General features: G+C 46.3%; 1 protein-coding gene across 3 annotated transcripts in view; it reads left to right on the top strand.

The window, feature by feature from the left end:
- LRP8 (LDL receptor related protein 8) overlaps nt 1-18,324 on the top strand; it is a 194,254-nt gene that overhangs the window by 171,867 nt on the left and 4,063 nt on the right. For 2 of the 3 annotated variants that reach the window (XM_055725293.1, XM_055725295.1), the window contains 11 exons: nt 2,082-2,204; nt 2,553-2,675; nt 5,619-5,738; nt 5,868-5,993; nt 7,852-8,023; nt 9,914-10,141; nt 10,693-10,811; nt 12,218-12,357; nt 14,758-14,899; nt 15,334-15,486; nt 16,146-16,376. In XM_055725293.1, the coding sequence (XP_055581268.1) occupies nt 2,082-2,204; nt 2,553-2,675; nt 5,619-5,738; nt 5,868-5,993; nt 7,852-8,023; nt 9,914-10,141; nt 10,693-10,811; nt 12,218-12,357; nt 14,758-14,899; nt 15,334-15,486; nt 16,146-16,376 (1,677 nt within the window). The remainder of the gene's footprint in view (nt 1-2,081; nt 2,205-2,552; nt 2,676-5,618; nt 5,739-5,867; nt 5,994-7,851; nt 8,024-9,913; nt 10,142-10,692; nt 10,812-12,217; nt 12,358-14,757; nt 14,900-15,333; nt 15,487-16,145; nt 16,377-18,324) is intronic. The other variant, XM_055725294.1, reaches the window with a different exon arrangement.

The following is an 18,324-nucleotide window of genomic DNA, read 5'->3' as shown; positions in this document are numbered from 1 at the left end:
TGTTACACATTTGTAGGGGGTTAATAATTACAGTCAGCAATGGAGGACCATCCTTTCCACGTATAGAAGTTGCTACAGAAAAGGTGAAGTAAACATGCTTCACATGTTGGGGGTGAAGATGAGAAATAATTGTGGCAAGGGGATTTTCAGATAGCCAGTAGGAAAAGCTTTGCAATGGCCAAGGTTTAGCTTGGACAAGCCAGGATTGCCTAGGGGCAAAGTGGTCTCTCCGTTGTCAGGGCTTCTCCAGGCAGGTGGTTGTACTTGGCAGGAATGGTTCGAGCAGGAGTGTCTCTGCCTCCCTGCAGGAGCTTTCAGTGCCACTTCCAGATCTGTGGTCTGTGATTCTCCCAGGCCACGACTTTGTTTCTTCCTTTCCTTCATTTTTCTCCCTTTAGAGCAGCAGTTCCCGCATGCTTACTTTGGAGCTGCTGTCCCAGATATCCCACTGAGGTTCTCCATTTCTGAGCCTGAGTTTATTAGCTGAAATGTGGTGACACAGCTGGTCCCATAACTATGCTTATTGCTTGGGATTTTTTTCTTGCTTTGCAGCTTTTTGTGAATATAGTGCATATGGCTTCCCTCTCCAAGAAGCAGTGCTATTTCCAAACTTCCCTCATGTGAATACTGTGTATTTCTAAAGGCAGGATTTCTCCCTTCTACCAGCCCTGCAGTTGTGGCTTTTCCTGTCTCTTGTGCCCTTCTCTGACTGAAGATGCGCTAGAGCTAAGTCCAGTGAAGCAGGCATGAATCTGGATCCTGCATCCTGTGGGATGCAGTCACCACTAATGCTGAGCCTTTGTGCAACTAATACTTCAGGGTATCGATGCTAGCTCACTTCATGTCTGTGGCTCTTCCTGGGTTATCTGAAAGTAGTAATTTTTGTATTAGGACTAGTTTTTCAAATTGTCAGGGAAGGTCTGCCACATAGCTTTCACCTCCCACGTAGTAACATCAGTGCTGGCCTCCTCTAGCTACTCAGAGGCAGTAATTTTCTGTCATATGATACCAGGACGCAATCAGCAAGATGGAAAGGCTAGAATCAAGAGCTCTCCAGGGTACGCTGCCTTAATAGGATTTTAAGAAAACATCTGTAAGACAGGCCCCTCAGAAGCAAGCTACAGACCATGTCCTGGGAATGAGGAGCTGTTCTGCTAGTGAACTACAGGCTGCAGCCCTTCGCTGGCTGGTGAGTGCCTGTACCCTTTGTCAGCACGAGTCTGGTCCCAGCTAGAGAGGTCTCTCACTTAGTGTAACCCTGGGGAGGGAAATACGACTGCTTTTAGTACGGTCAGTGCAGCTGCCCGTTTCCTTTTTTCTCCAGCTTTGCTGTTCATCAGATCTGTTCTGAGTCTGTAATAATTTGACCTGGGCAAATGAGCTTCAGACTTGAAATGTGGCCTGACACTGTGGAGATGGTTTTGGCCTGTAACCCCAAGAAACACCAAGCTACAGCATAGTGGAGCTCTTCTGCCTTCCAGTGGTCTCTCGGCTCATGGGCACCTCGTAACCCACCCTCATGATGGTGGCTGTGTGGCTAGCTTCATCGCTAGTGTGACCGCGCTGGCTTTGGCAGAGACAGTCAATACATGTCTCTTGCCCGTGCCCTTAGCCTGAGCACGTTTTGAAATATATCTTAAATACATTTTTTTTCTGAAGGAAGGAGAGCCGAGGAGCAGCTGCCTTTGCCTACCCAGTGCTACTCTGCACTCATAGTTGGAAAGCAGCCTGGCCTCTCACAGAGGGGCTCCACTGCCGGTAGTTCTGCTGCCTGCTTGCTTTCTTGTGTCTCACCTGAGAAGCTTCACTGCCCGCACTGATTCTGTTTTGACTAGATCTGCTCATACGGGCTCTGGGGTTCTTTTCCTAACGACATAGAGGGTGATCTGGGATGGCAGAGCGGCACAGGAGGACAGTGGCTGAGGCAGCTGATGCCTCTGTTGCAATGGAAGCCGCCAGTGCTCTGTGACATTTGCTGACAGAGGGTGCAAAATTCCAGTAGTGTCAGAGGTACGTGGGTAAAAGGTGCTACACAAAAGATTCACGTCCTCTGTGGCTAATGCTTGAATGTTGTCTTAAAGCTCTGGTGACCTGCCGGCCGGATGAATTCCAGTGTGGCGATGGGACCTGTATCCATGGAGCAAAGCAGTGTGACAAGGTGCATGACTGTCCTGACAACAGTGACGAGGCAGGCTGCGTCCAAGGTAGGTACAGACCACTCTGCGCTCCTCGCGCTCCCTGGCGTAAGCCTGCAAGAGCTGCGTGGCCATTGGAAAGGGAAGAGGCCTGTGCTGCTCCTCTAGGCCATGGCAGGCTGCTTCCTGCAGGGGTTTAAGCTGTTGGCAGCGGGGTTGCTTGGGAGTGATGACTGTGCTGATCAGGCAGACTGCATGGCTTGAGAAGTTCCTCGCATGATACTCAGACTTAATGTTCATGTTCTTAATCCCATCCCATTTCTGCTAACGACACCCTCTTGAAGCTTTATGTCAGGCTTTTTGTTGTCATGAGTCTCGTCTAACTTAGTTGCTTTCCTCTCTTGCCCAACACGACAGAGTCAGCATGTGAAAGTCCCAGCAAGTTTCAGTGTAAGAGTGGAGAGTGCATTGACGGAGGCAAAGTGTGCGATTCACATAGAGACTGCAGGGACTGGTCTGACGAGCCTCTGAAAGAATGTGGTACAGTACTTGCCTTCTACGTGTTGCTCCTGTTGTAACTGCTTCCCCTCTCCTCCATCTGGTGCTCACAGCTTTGAGTGTAACCACATGTAGCTGCTAATGCTATTTCTCACTCTTCTCCTCTTTCCTTGCCTTTATTCTCTCATCACCCTTCATATGAATATAATTAGTAGCCTAATCTGATCATCTGTACGTTTGAACTGTGCCCTTCTCAGCTCAGCTTTTATTCTTGGAGGGGGATATATGAACTGAGCACGGGACTAGGAACCAGGAATTCCCCCTCTCCCCAGCTACTCATGTCCTCCACAGCACAGACCAGTTTATTTAGCCTCATTGCCCAAATTATCTTTCAATTGTAAGATGATGATAGCATCATAAAAATTTTGTATTGGGAACATGCTTTGAAGGTGTAAACACAGAGGGTGGCAGCAATCACCGAGAGATTACTTCAGCCATTTCTGGGGTTGAAATCTTGCTGCTGCTTCCCTTAGAATGACAGCAGGTTGCTCTCTGACAGCGTCCTGCCAGCTCTGGGCTAGCGAGCATGCACAAGTCATGAGAGCCGGGTCTGCACCGGGACTGTCAGGGTCAGCAGAAGGGAAAGCCCGGGCCAGAGAGCTGCGCCGCTCTCCCTAGGGCAGCCCCTCTCCCACCTCTCCCAGCAGGCATTGTGGGCACCCGCCCCAAACCGGAGCATTACTCAAACACAGTTGGTTTTTTCCCCAGTGCAGAAGTGCCTCGGGCAAGCATCCTTTTCCATGACATCATGGAGCACCAGTAGCGTGGAGCTCAGTGCCTGCCTCTTAGATAACTCACATTCAGGAAGAACTGTCGGTCTCTCCTTCTGTATGAAGACAAGAAGCGTGTGTGCACGCCTAGCGAGGATGCCTTTAACTTGTGCTTTCAGTATACCCTTGCTTGCTTCCACACTAATCCCCATCTCCCTGTTTTTCTGAGTGGGTGTTGCAACTTGTCTGTCTGTGGAGGTCTCCTAACAACGCTGGCAGCCCAGTTTGTCTTAGGAGACTGGGCAGTGACACGGCACAGCTGGGCTTGATGCTTAACCTTACAGTGATGCCGTGGCTGACTTGGTGCAGGCCCAGGCGGGCAGCGAAGTGTTGTTTGAGTTAGGAAGCTGAGCAGAGAATAACCCCCAAGGAAACACGTTTCTTTAAGAGTGCAGAATGATGTGGATTGCTGCGAACGTAATGCCCACGCACAAGTAATCCATGCAGAAGGCAGGAGGTGCAGGGCATGTTCCTCATCTTGGTGTGTCTGTCTAGCTGTGTGCTAGACACTGCAGTGCCCTCCAAGATTCCCCCAAAAAAGCATGGCAGAAGACAGAACATCACTTGTCTTATTTTAGGCGGGCAGTGAACATACTGCCGAAGTCTGGGTAATGGGCAGCAGCTGCCCAGCAGAAAGAGAACAGGCTAACAGTTACTAACGTGCCTGGCTCCTCCTCAGCTGCTATTGAGAAGTGCAGCAAGTGAACCAGCACTTGACTTACAGTCTCTAAATCCATTCCGCAAAGCACTTTTGAAACCATTGGACTCATCTGAGGTGAGGGTTTGCTTGTTAGCTGCAACAGCCTTTGTAGTGTTTTGCAGAGAGCAGTTGTGCATGTTTGTGACCCAGTTTGCTAGAGGCCTCTGCACGTTCGGAACCGGTGATACTATTAATAAACATCACTGAACAGTGACAACGCACAGTGCAATTCTGTGGACACCTTGTTGGAGCCTAGTGAACCTGCTTTATTAATAATGTATTGACATCTATGGGTATGTGTCTTTGATAGGAAGGCGAAAGCATCCCAGAGCTGAGATGGGATTCCTTCTGGCATGGTATTTTCCTAGTCTCACTGACTTAACTGGCTTGTGGTTGTTTTTGTTTTCTTCCAAGAGCACTGGTTTAATGGCTCTGCTGTACTGCTCACCTGCAGTGTGCAAGGAAGCAATTAGTAAAAGATAAATGAAAAATTTGCCTTTTAATTCCATTATAGATTGAAGCAAATCAGTTTCACTTGTTCTAGTGAGCCCACTATCCCTGAAATCCCACAGCTTCTGTTCTGCTGAACTCCCTGTTCAGCAGTCTTACTTAGAGGACTTTCTCTCACCTTGTGTAGGTTAATTACAACAAGAAACAGGAAAGTAGCTTTCCTCAGCCTCTCATTCAGTTCTAGTTACAAGGATCCATTTAGTCTGTTTTTCATTTCAGCACTTGAAAGCAGGATCAGAGCGATGGCCTTGGATTAAACGGGGATCCAGGAGAGGATGGGGGCTGTTGCTTCATAAATTGCACACTTGGGCTGATGCAGGCTGCCAGCAGAGACTGTCACGTGGGATCCGTTTGTGGGAGGACCGTATCTCAGTGCTAATGGAGATTCTCGGACAGACTGTGCTTTGGTGTTTTCTGGAATTTTCACATAGATGGTTCCTTGGAACTAGATGGGAAAATAGTACAGTATTTCAAAATAGCTGGCCCCTGAGAGATGAGACTCCCCCAGCATGAATTATTAAAGCTCAGAGAGACTGTTCAGAAAAGTCAACATGAACCAGCGCATAGGGAAGGAGGAGTCTCCTGGAGAGAGCCCTTAGGTCCCTTGAAGTTTCTCACATGTGGCAGAACATGCTCAGAGCAGCAGCTCTCTGATGGGATGAGATGCAGAGATTCACATACGCCGTGTCCCCAGGGCTCCCTGTTCATTTAGCCACTAGCTTTCAGTCCAAACAATCCTACAGTGTTGGTTTGGAATAATAAAGTGCAAGAAAGTGATATGGTGGTGGCTTCCTACCTGTGAAGTCACTTATGGTCTCTGCGGCCAGCTTCTGGCTACCAAAAGCTGATATGGGGGAAAAAATTCTGAGGACATCTCTTTAATTTTATTCAATCTTACGACTGAAAGCCCTGCTTTGTCATGGATAATCTGTATACCCCTTCCAGGTATTAATGAATGCTCTATGAACAACGGTGGTTGCTCACACATATGCAAAGACTTGAAGATTGGTTACGAATGTGAATGCCCGCCCGGATACAAGCTTCTGGATAAAAAAACGTGTGGAGGTAATTTACATGCAAACAGCAGTCCCTTGTGTTTCACCATACAGAGACGTGATTATATTCACTTCAGCATTGCTCCATCACAGATGGTTTGATTTCAAGTTATTGATGGGTTTCAAACACTCTTTTCAGACATAGATGAATGTGAGAATCCAGACGCTTGTAGCCAGATCTGCATTAATTACAAGGGAGACTACAAATGCGAGTGCTACGAGGGATATGAGATGGACACCCTGTCCAAGAACTGCAAAGCTGTAGGTAAGACACCACCACGGGCACTTCAGCGCTGCTTGCTCAACATCACAACTCTGATAAGAAAACATGCTTGCAGGGCTGAGGCCAGGGGGACAGAAACAAAAGGAAACTAGCAAAGCAAGCAAGCGAAGACATCTCATTTGGAGCAGCACGGAACTGGTGCAGTGATAGCAGATGCGTCTGTAGGCAAGAACTACTGATCACGCAGATCAGAATATTTTAACAGTGTACAGAGCAAGATTACAGTCACTAGTTGGCTGTTTGAAGCTGAAACTAGAAAAGAAAGTCTCTTGACAGGTGTTTTTAAAAACAGTGCAGCAAAAACATTTAGTGGTAGAAGTAACAAAAGGAAGAAAACATCCTGATTAAAACATGGTAGGTTAGCCACCTCTCCACCCTCCCACGCAGATACCAACATGAACAGCAGCAGTTTGCTCGACCTTATTGTAAGATGAAGGTTAATGTCAGAGGCACAGAAAGTTGAACTGTGCAAGGCTGAGCATTAGGCGGCCAGGGGTTTCTTTAATGGACATAGTGGGTCTCTTGGGGAAGGACGAGTTACCTGCAACACAGAATTGCTTCTCCAGTGTTATCCTGCGCATCCACATGGCCTCTTTCTTCTCAGGTTCTATATGGTATGCACAGTGTCCTGCTGTCCTCATAAAGACTGTTGGTCTCACACCTGCAGTGAGTTAGGACTGACCCGAATCCTGGGACACTGATCTGCTTGTTCATCAGAAAATTCTCTTGTGCTCCAGAGTCTGTGCTGGGAGCCCTGCAGCACAGTGTGTTCCAGAGCTAGAACCTTATTCCCAGCTCTTTCCTTTCAGTATCATGTTCCTCAATACCCTTCTGTCCTTCCCAATGGAAAGACCCTCTTCGCTAGTACCTTCTACTGGCCACTGTTGGAGACAAACCAGTCTAACCCACTAAAACTCGTTCTGAGCGTCCCATCCTGTCCCTGCCTCAGACAGGAAGGTGCCCAAAAAGCAAACTAAAGCTTTAGCTGTTTGACTCAGAGCTGATTTTAGTGACACTTAAGAACACAGAGAATCACATGCTGTGCTACCTGCAAAGGGCAAGGACAGGCACCTCTTGGTCTGAGCCTAGAGACACAGGTGTCTGCCTCCTCCCGTAGGAAACCGGCCTCCACAGGGCCCACAGCGAGTAACTGTGGAGACCAAGTTGGTGCCTGTGGTCTTCTAAGCAAAATAACTGTGTGGTTTCTATGTGTCCCGGTCTACTTTATGCTGCTTGAGAGGCACTGGCCTGAGAACATGACTGCAGTAGCAGTATCGCCAGCACCCAGGCTGCAGGCTCTGGCCCTGCAAACAGAGATGTGAACTGCCTGAGCCCGAGTGCTCAAGTGGACTGTGAGAGCTCTGCATGTATGTGACAGTCTGAAACTCCTCCCTGGCAACCAGTCCTGGCTTTGCTGGATTCAGTGTGGTTTTATCATGCCTCAAGTCTGGCTGCCTCCCTTCCCTCCAGCCAGCCCAGAGGGCTGTCTCTTCCCTGTCCTGGTCACGAGTCACCAAAATCCGGCCCGTGTATTTTGTATCTAAAATGTGTAACTGGAGGTGAGGACATTCCCCGGAGTTTTGCTTGTGGCTTAGTGGAATAGGGAGACCAGCAGCCAGTGTGCATCTGGCGACCACAGCGGTGCTGCGGTCCTCCCTGTCCGCATGTGACAGCGCTGCCTCTGGGAGCGGTTTACACTTGCTTCTGGTGCGGTGTAAAGCTCCCTTGCAAAGCAGAACTAGCAGCAACTGATGGCTCTGTTGTTGTCTGAGAAATGAAAGCTGAATCCAGCCCTTGGGTCAGCTGCTAAAATGACAAATGCGCTGATTTTCTGTGGTAGGCAAGAGTCCGTACCTGATTTTCACCAATCGCCATGAGGTTCGTAAGATAGACCTGGTGAAAAGGGACTACTCTCGCATCATTCCCATGCTGAAGAACGTCGTGGCGCTGGATGTGGAGGTGTCAACAAACAGAATATATTGGTGTGATTTGTTCTACCGAAAAATCTACAGGTAGGGGGCAAGAAAGGGGGTGTGTTTGATGTCTTTCCAAAGCTGTGGCTCAACCTGTACCCCATAAGGACAGTCTGTAGAGAGGAGCGCAGGGGACAGCGAACCTGAGGGCTTTCCTTCCCTGACTGGATTACCTGTTGTGCCCCAGACTTTGTAAGCTTTTTTAGGAATTGGTAAATCAGGGGCTTGTGCAGTTACCTGCTTTGATAATACAGGAAGGCTTTTCGTCAATAATAGATGCTGCTGCATTTGGGTTTTTTATACTGATTATACTTAGACTCGTTTACTGAGTCATAATAATGATTCACACTAAATCATCATCAGCGTTGCTGAGCGATGCTTAGCGAGACTGCTGCTGCGTTGTGTGCTTGCTGCTCATAAATCAAGAAAGGACTTGGCATCTGAAAGCACAAAGGAGGCAAATGGTGGGTGGGAGCAAGGAGGTAGCAACACAGATACCCACTGGAGTAGCTGCCCACTGTCATCTCTGGTAGACTGGATTTCAATTCACAGCACTTGACCACGGTACACGTTCTGTGATTCTCATTCTCCCTTCTCCTTCAGCTGTTTTTATGGCATCCATCGCAGCATGTACTGGGGCTTGTGAGTGTGCCCGGTCAAAAATACATTTAATTTATGCGCTGAAAATCCCCCATGTATATTCTGATTTGCATAGCTATTGCACCCTATTGCAGCTTCTACAGTGATTTGTTCTGGGTTTTAGCTAATGATCAGGCAAAGGTTGATTAGTTTCAGTGTGTGGGAGCCAAGCCAAGGTTTCTGCAGGCTGTGGTGGCTCCCGTGCCATCGGCAGGGAGGTTTGCCCAGGCTGGGCTGAGTGTTAAGCTGCTTTCACTGCAGGCACAGGCAGGAGTAGGTAAGGGCTTCGTGTTCATGCACAGAGAAGTACTCAAGACACACGGCTCCTTCTGCAGCTCTCTGACAGTGAGTGCCCTGGGATGCTGGGGATACAGTTTCATATCCTGAACACGGCTATACCAAGCCTTTTGCTTCTTCCAAACAGCAGAAGTTTTCTCTTTCTTAGTCCTGCTTCCATTAGCTTTGTTACAAGTCCCACTTTTTCTGCAGACTGAGCTGTGCAAAACTTTCTGCTGTTGTATAACTTTTTAGGATGTACCGAGTTATTCTATGAGCCAGACTAAGCTCTTGGAAACGCCTATGCAAACTCAGAGTAACTCCATCTCAGTCCATGCATTGCAACAGATATTGATGCAGGGGCAAAAGACCAGAATCAGCCTGTGTGCTTGTAGGGGCCACATTGAGTTATTTATGAAACATCATGTAGAGTTTGCTGCCTTTCATTAGCATTTTGAAAGATTTTGAGGCTGCCACTGATATTTAGTGAACATTTTCTTTGTATCTAACGAGATCACTTGCCAAATTAGTACAGCTCCATGAATTCCTTTGATGAATCATGATTAGTTACACAGGTCCTAATTCTGCAATACATTTAAGCACATTTATTTGCATACTGAGTTCAACTCTGTTCAGCAGAGCACTGGAGATTATATTTCTGATGTCCATAAATCCCATGAAGCGATGCTATTGAAGTTAACATGCCTGAAGTCAAATGTTTTGCTGAATTGTGCAGTTATAGCAGGAAGCAGGTAGCAAAATAAAATGACAGTTCCCTCTTCCGGAAATGCCTGCCATCCAGATACAGGGAAATAAGAGCAAGTTGTAGGAGAAAGTGGAAGGTTGCAGCCATAAGGGTTTCTATGTCAATCATGCTGCCACACGTGCACTTTCTTTCTGTGGGGATGCAGTGGTGCTGCCTGGCATTCAGCTGGCTGCATTCCAACCCCACGCACATGTGCGCGGCCCTCCCTGTGCCGTGTGCCAGTCCAGTGACCAGCCCTGTCTTTGCAGTGCCTACATTGACAAAGCGAGTGACACAGCTGAGCAGGTGATTCTGATAGACAGCCAGCTGAACTCTCCTGAAGGACTGGCAATAGACTGGGTTCATAAGAATATCTACTGGACGGATTCTGGAAACAAGACCATCTCGGTGGCCACTGCAGATGGAAGCAGGAGGAGGACACTTTTCAACAGTGACCTCAGCGAGCCAAGAGCCATTGCTGTTGATCCTACACGGAGGTAGGTGTAAAGACCACAAACACTTCCCTTTGCCAACAGAGATGTTCCAGTCATCTTTGTCTCTCTTACGAACTTGTGGGTGGTTCTCATCAAGACTTGAGATACCTTTCAAGATAGATAGATCCATTGAACTTAAATGGGACTGCTGAGATGGTTCAACTGTTTGCAAGGCCGCTGCTGTTAAAGTTCTGAAAGGAATGCTCAGGCCGTGTGTTCAGTGGGCCTGAGCTGGTCCAGGCATATAGGTTGTTCTGGGAACCGAGGTCGCCTGTTGGATATGTATGGGCCGCTTGGATAAGCGAAGTCCACGTACCTAGCAGACACACCAGGAGATAGTTTGCATGGGGTTACTAAGGTGAGATTTTGCATTCTGGTGCACGTTTTGTGGCAGAGTACCCCATGGGACAGTACGTGGCTCCTCTGGGTGCGTATCAGAGTTAACTGAAGTGGCTGAGGGGCTTTGCTATACTAAGGCGAGAAAAAGGCACCTCCTACTCTAATTAGTAGTGCAGATTGCTTAGCCTCGAGTCCAATTTACTGTTTTCTTTCAGGTTCATGTACTGGTCTGACTGGGGAGACAAAGCTAAGATTGAGAAAGCTGGCCTGAATGGCGTGGGGCGGCAAGTGCTAGTGACTGACAACATTGAGTGGCCAAATGGCATCACACTCGGTAAGTGCCCAGGTTAAAGCTACAGCATCCACTGTGACTGATGTAAATTTATTTTTATCGTTAACTAAATTGTAAATGCGCAAAGGCACCTGCATACAAAAAGCCTCCGTCACTTACTGCTCACCAGCACAAGCAATTTGATTTCAGTAGCAAGCACAGGCAGTAAGTCTTGCCACAGTCAGAACTTCATACTGCAGCAGCTTTGAGTTGCTTTTAGGTATGCCCGAAAGCACAGGGAAATTCTGGGGGAGGATGCAGAGCTGCAGCAACCCTCTGGAAGTCCAGGAAGCATCAGAGAGTCCTTGATGCCGGTGTCTGAACCTGGACCTGTCTCAGGATACTTCATTGGGCTGATCAATGCACGGTACGTCAAGGAATGAGACACAGCCTGCCCAGCTGCTCCGGGAGGGGGTAGCAAGATGGAAACCATCTTGGCTCATATCCTGCATCCTGCAGGCCCAGAGAGGGCTGTGGTCCTCCTCGCTGCCACACCAAATTGCAGGAGCAGGAAGGAGGTTTCCTGCCCTCAGGGAGCAGCAGGGGACACCCTCCTCGGGAGTTACAGCTGTATCTGCTCTAACGCCCTGCAGATGGGAGGTTCTCTGGTGGGTTTTATATGTGAAAATTCTGGCCCTGACAAGGACATAGGAGAAAATCCTGCTACCATTGCATAGTGTTGAAGTGCTACTGCTGTGAACAAATAATGTTATCCTTTAGTAATTAAGAAACTAATTAATGACTTGTTTAATTACAGAATTTGTTTTGTGTTGGCACTCATCCACTTGCATTCTGTTCAGTGAATCTCATCCAAAATGAGATAACTTACTCCAGGAAGAGAAAGTCAGTGCTTAGCGTTCTAAATAACATTGGATCCTTCCCTTCCACTTGCCTGCACCCCCGCAAAACCTGGCCAGCAGCACAAGAAGGGTTTCTGGACCCAGGATTCTTCTTCGCTGAAAATGTGTAGATCACACAGCTCCTTCAGAGAGGTGTTTCATTTGAATCACAGTTGTTGTTCTCCAGCAAAAGGCCCAGGACTGAATAGCCTTGACAGGGATGAAGCTTCTCGCGCAGGCACTGATGGAGTGATTCTGGGAAGCCCAAACTGCTGCTGGCCTGCTCCTCCTGGTAACAAAAAAACCTCATCGTACAAAGCTGTCAGTCAGGCGTTCCCCACACACACACACACACACACACACACACACAGAATGTTCTTCCTTTTTAATCTTATTTTATAGGGTCTTATCCCAGCATATCTGGGCACTGATTCAAAATTAGAACTAGTGTAAAAGGGGGCCAATAATAAAGAGATTAGTCATGCTGCCAGCAGGAAAAACATGCTGGGCAAGAGAAAAAGAGTTGCAGGAGCTGTGTGTAATTTTGCTTCATTGTGTTTCACTTCTCAGATTTGCTGAATCAGCGTCTGTACTGGGTAGACTCCAAATTGCATTCGCTGTCCTGCATTGATTTCAATGGCAGCAACAGAAAAGTTCTGATCTCTTCTGTTGATGATCTGAGCCATCCTTTCGGCTTAGCAGTGTTTGAGGTAAGAGTCAAAAACGGATGCAGAACAGACTGGAGACTGCAAGAGGTCTCAGAGCTCTTTTTGATTAAAAGCTCTGCCTTTTGCATAGCACGGAAAGCTCAGCGAGGGCGTTCGCTGCTATAGAAACCGATTAACCTGGTGTGGGTTCAGCAGGGAAAATTGTTTTCTAAAGCCCTTTAGTCAGGAGCAGTGCACTGTCTCGTGCTTTTACCTTATGTACCAGTGCAGCCATGCGGCTCTGGTGGTGCCCAGCATAACACCTCCCACAGAACTGGAAAACGGGTAATGGGTTTTCCTTGTTTTGAATTAAGCCAACTGCCCAAAGGCCAAAACCATTATCAAGGGAAGGGAGAAGCCACTTACCGTGATCAGCAGGCGGAACTGCCCGAGTGACACTTCGGGATGTCTCTTTATCTTTTGAAAGTCAGACCTTGAGGGGAGCTGCCGGGACTCAGCCAGCCTCTCAGCCTGCAGCTGAGCACTCTGCTGCACTCAGCAGCTTCATTTCGAACCATCTTTGCATAGCTGTGTTGCATTTTCTGGTGCCAACAGAACCCTCAGGAGAGGAAGGCCCCTTAAATTTTGGTGCATTGGCTAGTTGTTTCTGTTGCCTCTCCCAGCACCTGCAGAAGCACCCTCAGCGACTTTTTCACCTGTCTCAGGAGTCAAGGCTTCAGCTGGGAATAGCTGTGGCAGCAAGGCACCGGCAGGACTCCCCCTGCAGTCGGTGTGTACCACGGCATTGCTGAGGCTGGGGACTTGGCAGTACAAAGGTGCTTGTTCACCCAGTTCTGAAAGGGTCGGATAATTCTCTTTCAGGCTGAACTGCTCCAGTTATGACACACGTCAGAGAAACTTCCCTGTCCCCAGAATTACAGCTCTGATCCTACAAAGACATAAGGCTATTTTCACAAAGGCTTCAAACTCGTACTTGAGTATGTTCCATTGAAAACCCAATTAGTCTTATAGATTCAGTACTCACGTACCATTCAGTGTCACGCTGCAGCCTTACTAAAAGCAGTGCAGTAATTCATTAAATAGTACAGTTCGGACCCTCAGCTGTCATGAAGGAAGAACTAAGGCCAGCTGAGATCTGCAGAAATTACTATTTAAATGGGCATCCACGTTTCTGCCATTAGTTTTTACACAGCTACCCAGCGGCAGGGCCCAGGGCTAACAGCTTCCTTGCAGTTTGTTTCTCATGCTTAAGATCTAAAAAGACGTGTTCAAAACTGTGTTCCTCATCCGAGCTCAGGAGTACTCCAGGGGTGTGGAAGACATAATTCAAATCCCTCCTTGGCCTGGGTGGAAGCAGAGAGACAATCCAGCTCTTCTGCTCTTCCTCCCCTGTTAGAGGATTTCCAAGCGTCACTAGCCTGGGGCAGCAAAGTCTTCTCTTTTGTAGCTAAGCTCCTTTCTGTGATTATTTTAAAGCTTATGGGAACAAAAGCTTCAAATTTGGCACCTCGCTCTAGGTAAGCTATAGCAGAGAAAGGTGTCTGGCTGGCTCCCTGACAAGGTATGTGTCAGGCTCCTTTCTTTTCTCTTCATTTCACTTAACTAGGTTGGCTTTTGACTCAGCAAAACCCTTATTCCTCCCATGCAACGTGTGTGATATCAAGACATCTAACTTTGGGCCCGAGTTTCCCCAAGACATGGCTGCTTTTTAGTTTTATCCTCATCAGCAGTGTTTGGAAGGATGTCTTGGGTTATTTCACCTCTGTACAGCCTTCCTTATCTGAGTGGCTGGTTAGAAAAACAGACAGCCCTTTTGCTTTTGATAATTTGCCCTTGTTGTCCAGCAGTGTGACTTTCCTCACTGAACTACATGTGGTTTTTAGCAGGCAGCAGCATGCATAGCTGACTGAGCAACGATGACCGGTAACTGCAGTTCCTGTGTACCTCTTTGACCAGTTATTTTGCTTCTTCAATCATAGTATGCCAGGCAAATGACATTAATAAATAGATACTCATCTTCCAGGTGTGCTCTAGGTACTGGCCTCTCCGTAGATACCTGTTTAATGCAGGTCTTATTTTTGGAAAGGAGAAATAATCAGCAGAGATAACAAAAGTTTCTAGTGTGGTCCTTTGGTTCTGCTTATGATCCACCCAGTCTTTAAAAAAAAATAAATTTTTAAAAAAAATGGTTCAGAAACAGAATGGATGCTACTCTTCTGCACTTAACCAAATTTCTGCTTCTCGGTCTCATAGCTACTCAGAATTACTAAACCCTTTAGAAGCGTGTAAGATTGCTGTGCTTTTGAACATTAGGAATGATAGTGTCCAAAAAAAGGAAAAAAGTAGGAACGCAGTGCATTGACTTTGCAGCTACTGGAATTTAATCCAACTTGAGCTGGATTTGAGCAGGGCCAGGTCAGAAATTCTGTGCATTTCCTGCAGGACAGAGTGTTCTGGACTGACCTGGAGAACGAAGCAATCTTCAGCGCAAACAGGCTGAATGGCTTGGACATCTCCATTTTGGCAGAAAATCTCAATAATCCTCATGACATCGTGGTATTTCATGAACTAAAGCAGCCCAAAGGTAAGATGTCCTCAGGGTGTCATGGCCCTAAACCGAGCTTATTTGAGCTAGTAAATGAAATGCTTCCTGATGGTTCTTGATGAGAGAGAACACACAGGTAATAAAGTGGAATCAATGCCTACTGTTTGAAGTTCCTGCATAATTAATTCAGTAGCAACACTTACTGAAAGCCTGCAATTTAATAGCTAATTAGCATCTTTGATAACAGTGAGTTACTCTCGTCACTGTGATGCTTGCCATTTGTTTTGTATTTGGGCAGTTTTTATAGTAGTGTGTAAGGTTTCACTCCAAACTGTAAAGATGCTAAGCAGCCCGATTAATGGAGGTACAGCATGCAAGAGCATCTTCTTAGAGGACCTGATATTTATTATTAGTGGTTCTTGGCAAAGAACTAATTTAAAAAACAACTTGTCTTTTCTTCTGTCCTCGGGTAGCTCCAGATTCCTGCGAGCTCAGCCCCCAGCCAAACGGAGGCTGTGAGTATTTGTGTCTTCCTGCACCTCAGATCTCTCCCCATTCTCCCAAGTATACATGTGCCTGTCCTGACAACATGTGGCTGGGTCCTGACATGAAAAAATGCTACAAAGGTAAACACAATCACATCAGTGTTTCACTATTCCAACAAAACCATACGTACAGTGGATACATTTCCTGAGGGCGGAACATAAACGCTAGCTTTTGTATTCCACTAGTTGCTGCCTTCTGAACGCAGCACTGTGGTGTCCTTTATTGAAAGCATGCTTATTTTTGAAAGCATAACCAGAAATGGAGCAGAAAGGGGGAAAAGGGAGTAAGGCCCAGCACTAGAAGTGTGAACAGTCAATAGGCCATTAAAACTTGCCACATTATTGCCCTACAGTTACTGGACCTGGAGAGGCACACTCATTGCTGATAGTATCCTGAAGAGATGAGTGGTTTCAATGTAGTTTTCCCTAACATGCAAATAGTTCCTGCTACAAATTCAGTATCCTCTGCGGTACTGAAAAAACACACAAGTTTTTGAACTTCTTAACTACCTTCCATCCAGAGTGTTTTATTACTATTAATAAATTAAGCTTGACTTCTCCAAATTATTTCTGTAGCTTTAGGCAGAGAACTATTGAGATAGTCTGACTACCTGGTAAATAGAATTGGAATTTGGTTTCTACTTGTAACCATTCAACATCATCCTCCCCCGATTTACATCACCATTTATGATTTGCTTTGTGTACTTTAAACAAATTTCACTGTTGCTCTTGCTTTTCAGATTTTCCAACTACTTCAACTACCGTACTAGTTTCTACAACCATAGCATCCCGTACTGCTGGTACCACAACCATTGCAACTGTACTTGGCAGTGCCAGCAACACTACTGAAGTCGTCCCCAAAGCTGTATCAGAAGCTACAATTACCACCCCGAGTTTTCATTTACCTTCCACCACATCCATCCTGATAGATTCTGAGATGACCACTGGAAACAGCAATTTATCACAGCACTGTAAGTGAATTACCTTCCTCTCTCCTTTTTCTGTATGTACTGTATCACAAACACTCATGCACTGGTGGGGCAGCTGACCTAACAGCTGAGTTACGAACAGGTCAGATGCAGGCATGTCCTGTTGCACAGCAGGAGACACAGAATCATTTAGGTTGGACAAGACCTTTGAGATTATCAAGTGCAGCTGTTAACGCAGGGCTGCCATGTCCATCACTACATCAGGTACGCTTTCTGCAGACATAACAGACGTGTTACGATAGCTGATGTGATTCTAGTCACTCAGGATGTTGAGGAACTTATGTCAGGTCTTCGTCCAACATACATGAAATGGACCCTAGAGATAAGGCCCTGAGAGTTCACCCAAGTCCATGCCTTGGGCCTCTAACACTAGTTCATCCCAGCTTCAGTGCTGTCGGTAGTACTGCATACCATAGGATGGATGATTCTACAGGTGCTTCACCTATTTTAGTTGTTTAATGATTAATGTGATCCAGCAGAAGTTGTTGGTGAAAAATGCCTCCTGTCCAGCTTTAGCCCTGCTGGACGTTTGGAATCGCTGTGGCCCCAAACAAGCTGCATCTGTTCTCCATGGCTGTGCTCTGCACATTAACGTGGCCTGATCTGTGACTTACGTGGGAAGTTGCACTGCATATCAGGAAAGTATCCCAACAGAGAGCGCTAACAGGCTCTCCTCAAGTTCACCCTGTGTGAGTGAGTAATGGAACACCACCCTACCCTCTAGTGCTAACAGGTAGTCCCTTCAGATCATACTGCCAAGGTAAAGCAGAAAAGCTGAACTGCCTTTCAGAAAAAAAAAAAAAAAAAAAAATCTAGTCCAGAGAGAAGACCTTATTCTTCAGGACTGTCACCATTCAAGACCTCAAACGGATCTACATTGCTTTAAAAACAGTAAAATACTTTTTTTCCCATAAATGTTTCAGTGAGCAGAATAGGCAGTTTCCATTGTATCTGGAAAGCAAAACTAAACCATCCCTGTTTGACTGGGGTGCCTGTTTGTAGGAATAGTGATGCAGCACATCCGTACTGCAGGTGGGAAAGCGGAGTTTGATTTCTAAAATTCATTCTTGTGAGTTCTTTTTGTGCAAATTTCTTTCAAACGCAATGATTAACTTTTTAATAAGCCATGGAAGCAAGGTTCTTTTGTCCACATATTAAATAGTCTGGCTTATTAAGTAAATAACTCTGTAATAGAACAACTTGCCACAGGGAGATACTTAAAAAGATAAATTGCCTTGTAGCAAAATTGGTAGTAGAACGGCAGTAGTAAAACTACAGTTAGTTCCTCCTCTCTCAGTTCCTGATATTTTAGCAAAAATATTTTTTTTGCTGATCCTCTATTATAAGACCTCAGAGCAAACATTTTTAAGTATATAACATGAAAGGGATATTGATTTAAATTTTTTTAGAATTATTTTCCCTAGAATTGTTTTTTTCTGTTGGTAAGTACAATATTGAGTTTTTGGGTTACTTCTGCATGCTGAGGCAGACTGCAGCGATGAGTGATATATGTGTTGACTAGCTCCTTAGCTGTAAATAAATAAAAAAAAATAATTAAAAAGAAAAGCTGTGCAGATGGCTTTGAAGTACATTCTTTTTCTGACAGCTAAATAAATCATTAATTGTGTCAGTACTAGGAAGTGTTCTTCTGTGGATTTTTAAGAGCACTCTTCACCATCCCCTGATCCATGCATGGAATTTCCATTAAATTTCATGTTTTTTTAAAACTGGTCTCTTTTTTTATGCTTGAAAATTAAGAGACACGTGTACAGTCACTTACTCATATCTGGTTAGAGCTTCTCTACCTGGTTAACACTGTACTGAGCCCTTCCCTTCGGCAGCCGCACTCTCCTGGCGTGTAGTTGTCATTCCGCAAGGGCAGCAGCGCTTCCTGGCCGGGCTGTTTATCCTTCCTAAGAAGTAGCAGCTC

Source organism: Falco cherrug, chromosome 12, assembly GCF_023634085.1.
Source record: "Falco cherrug isolate bFalChe1 chromosome 12, bFalChe1.pri, whole genome shotgun sequence".
NCBI classification, from domain to species: domain Eukaryota; kingdom Metazoa; phylum Chordata; class Aves; order Falconiformes; family Falconidae; genus Falco; species Falco cherrug.
Note: the sequence above shows the minus strand (reverse complement) of the source record. Positions and strands in the feature narration are given on the sequence as shown.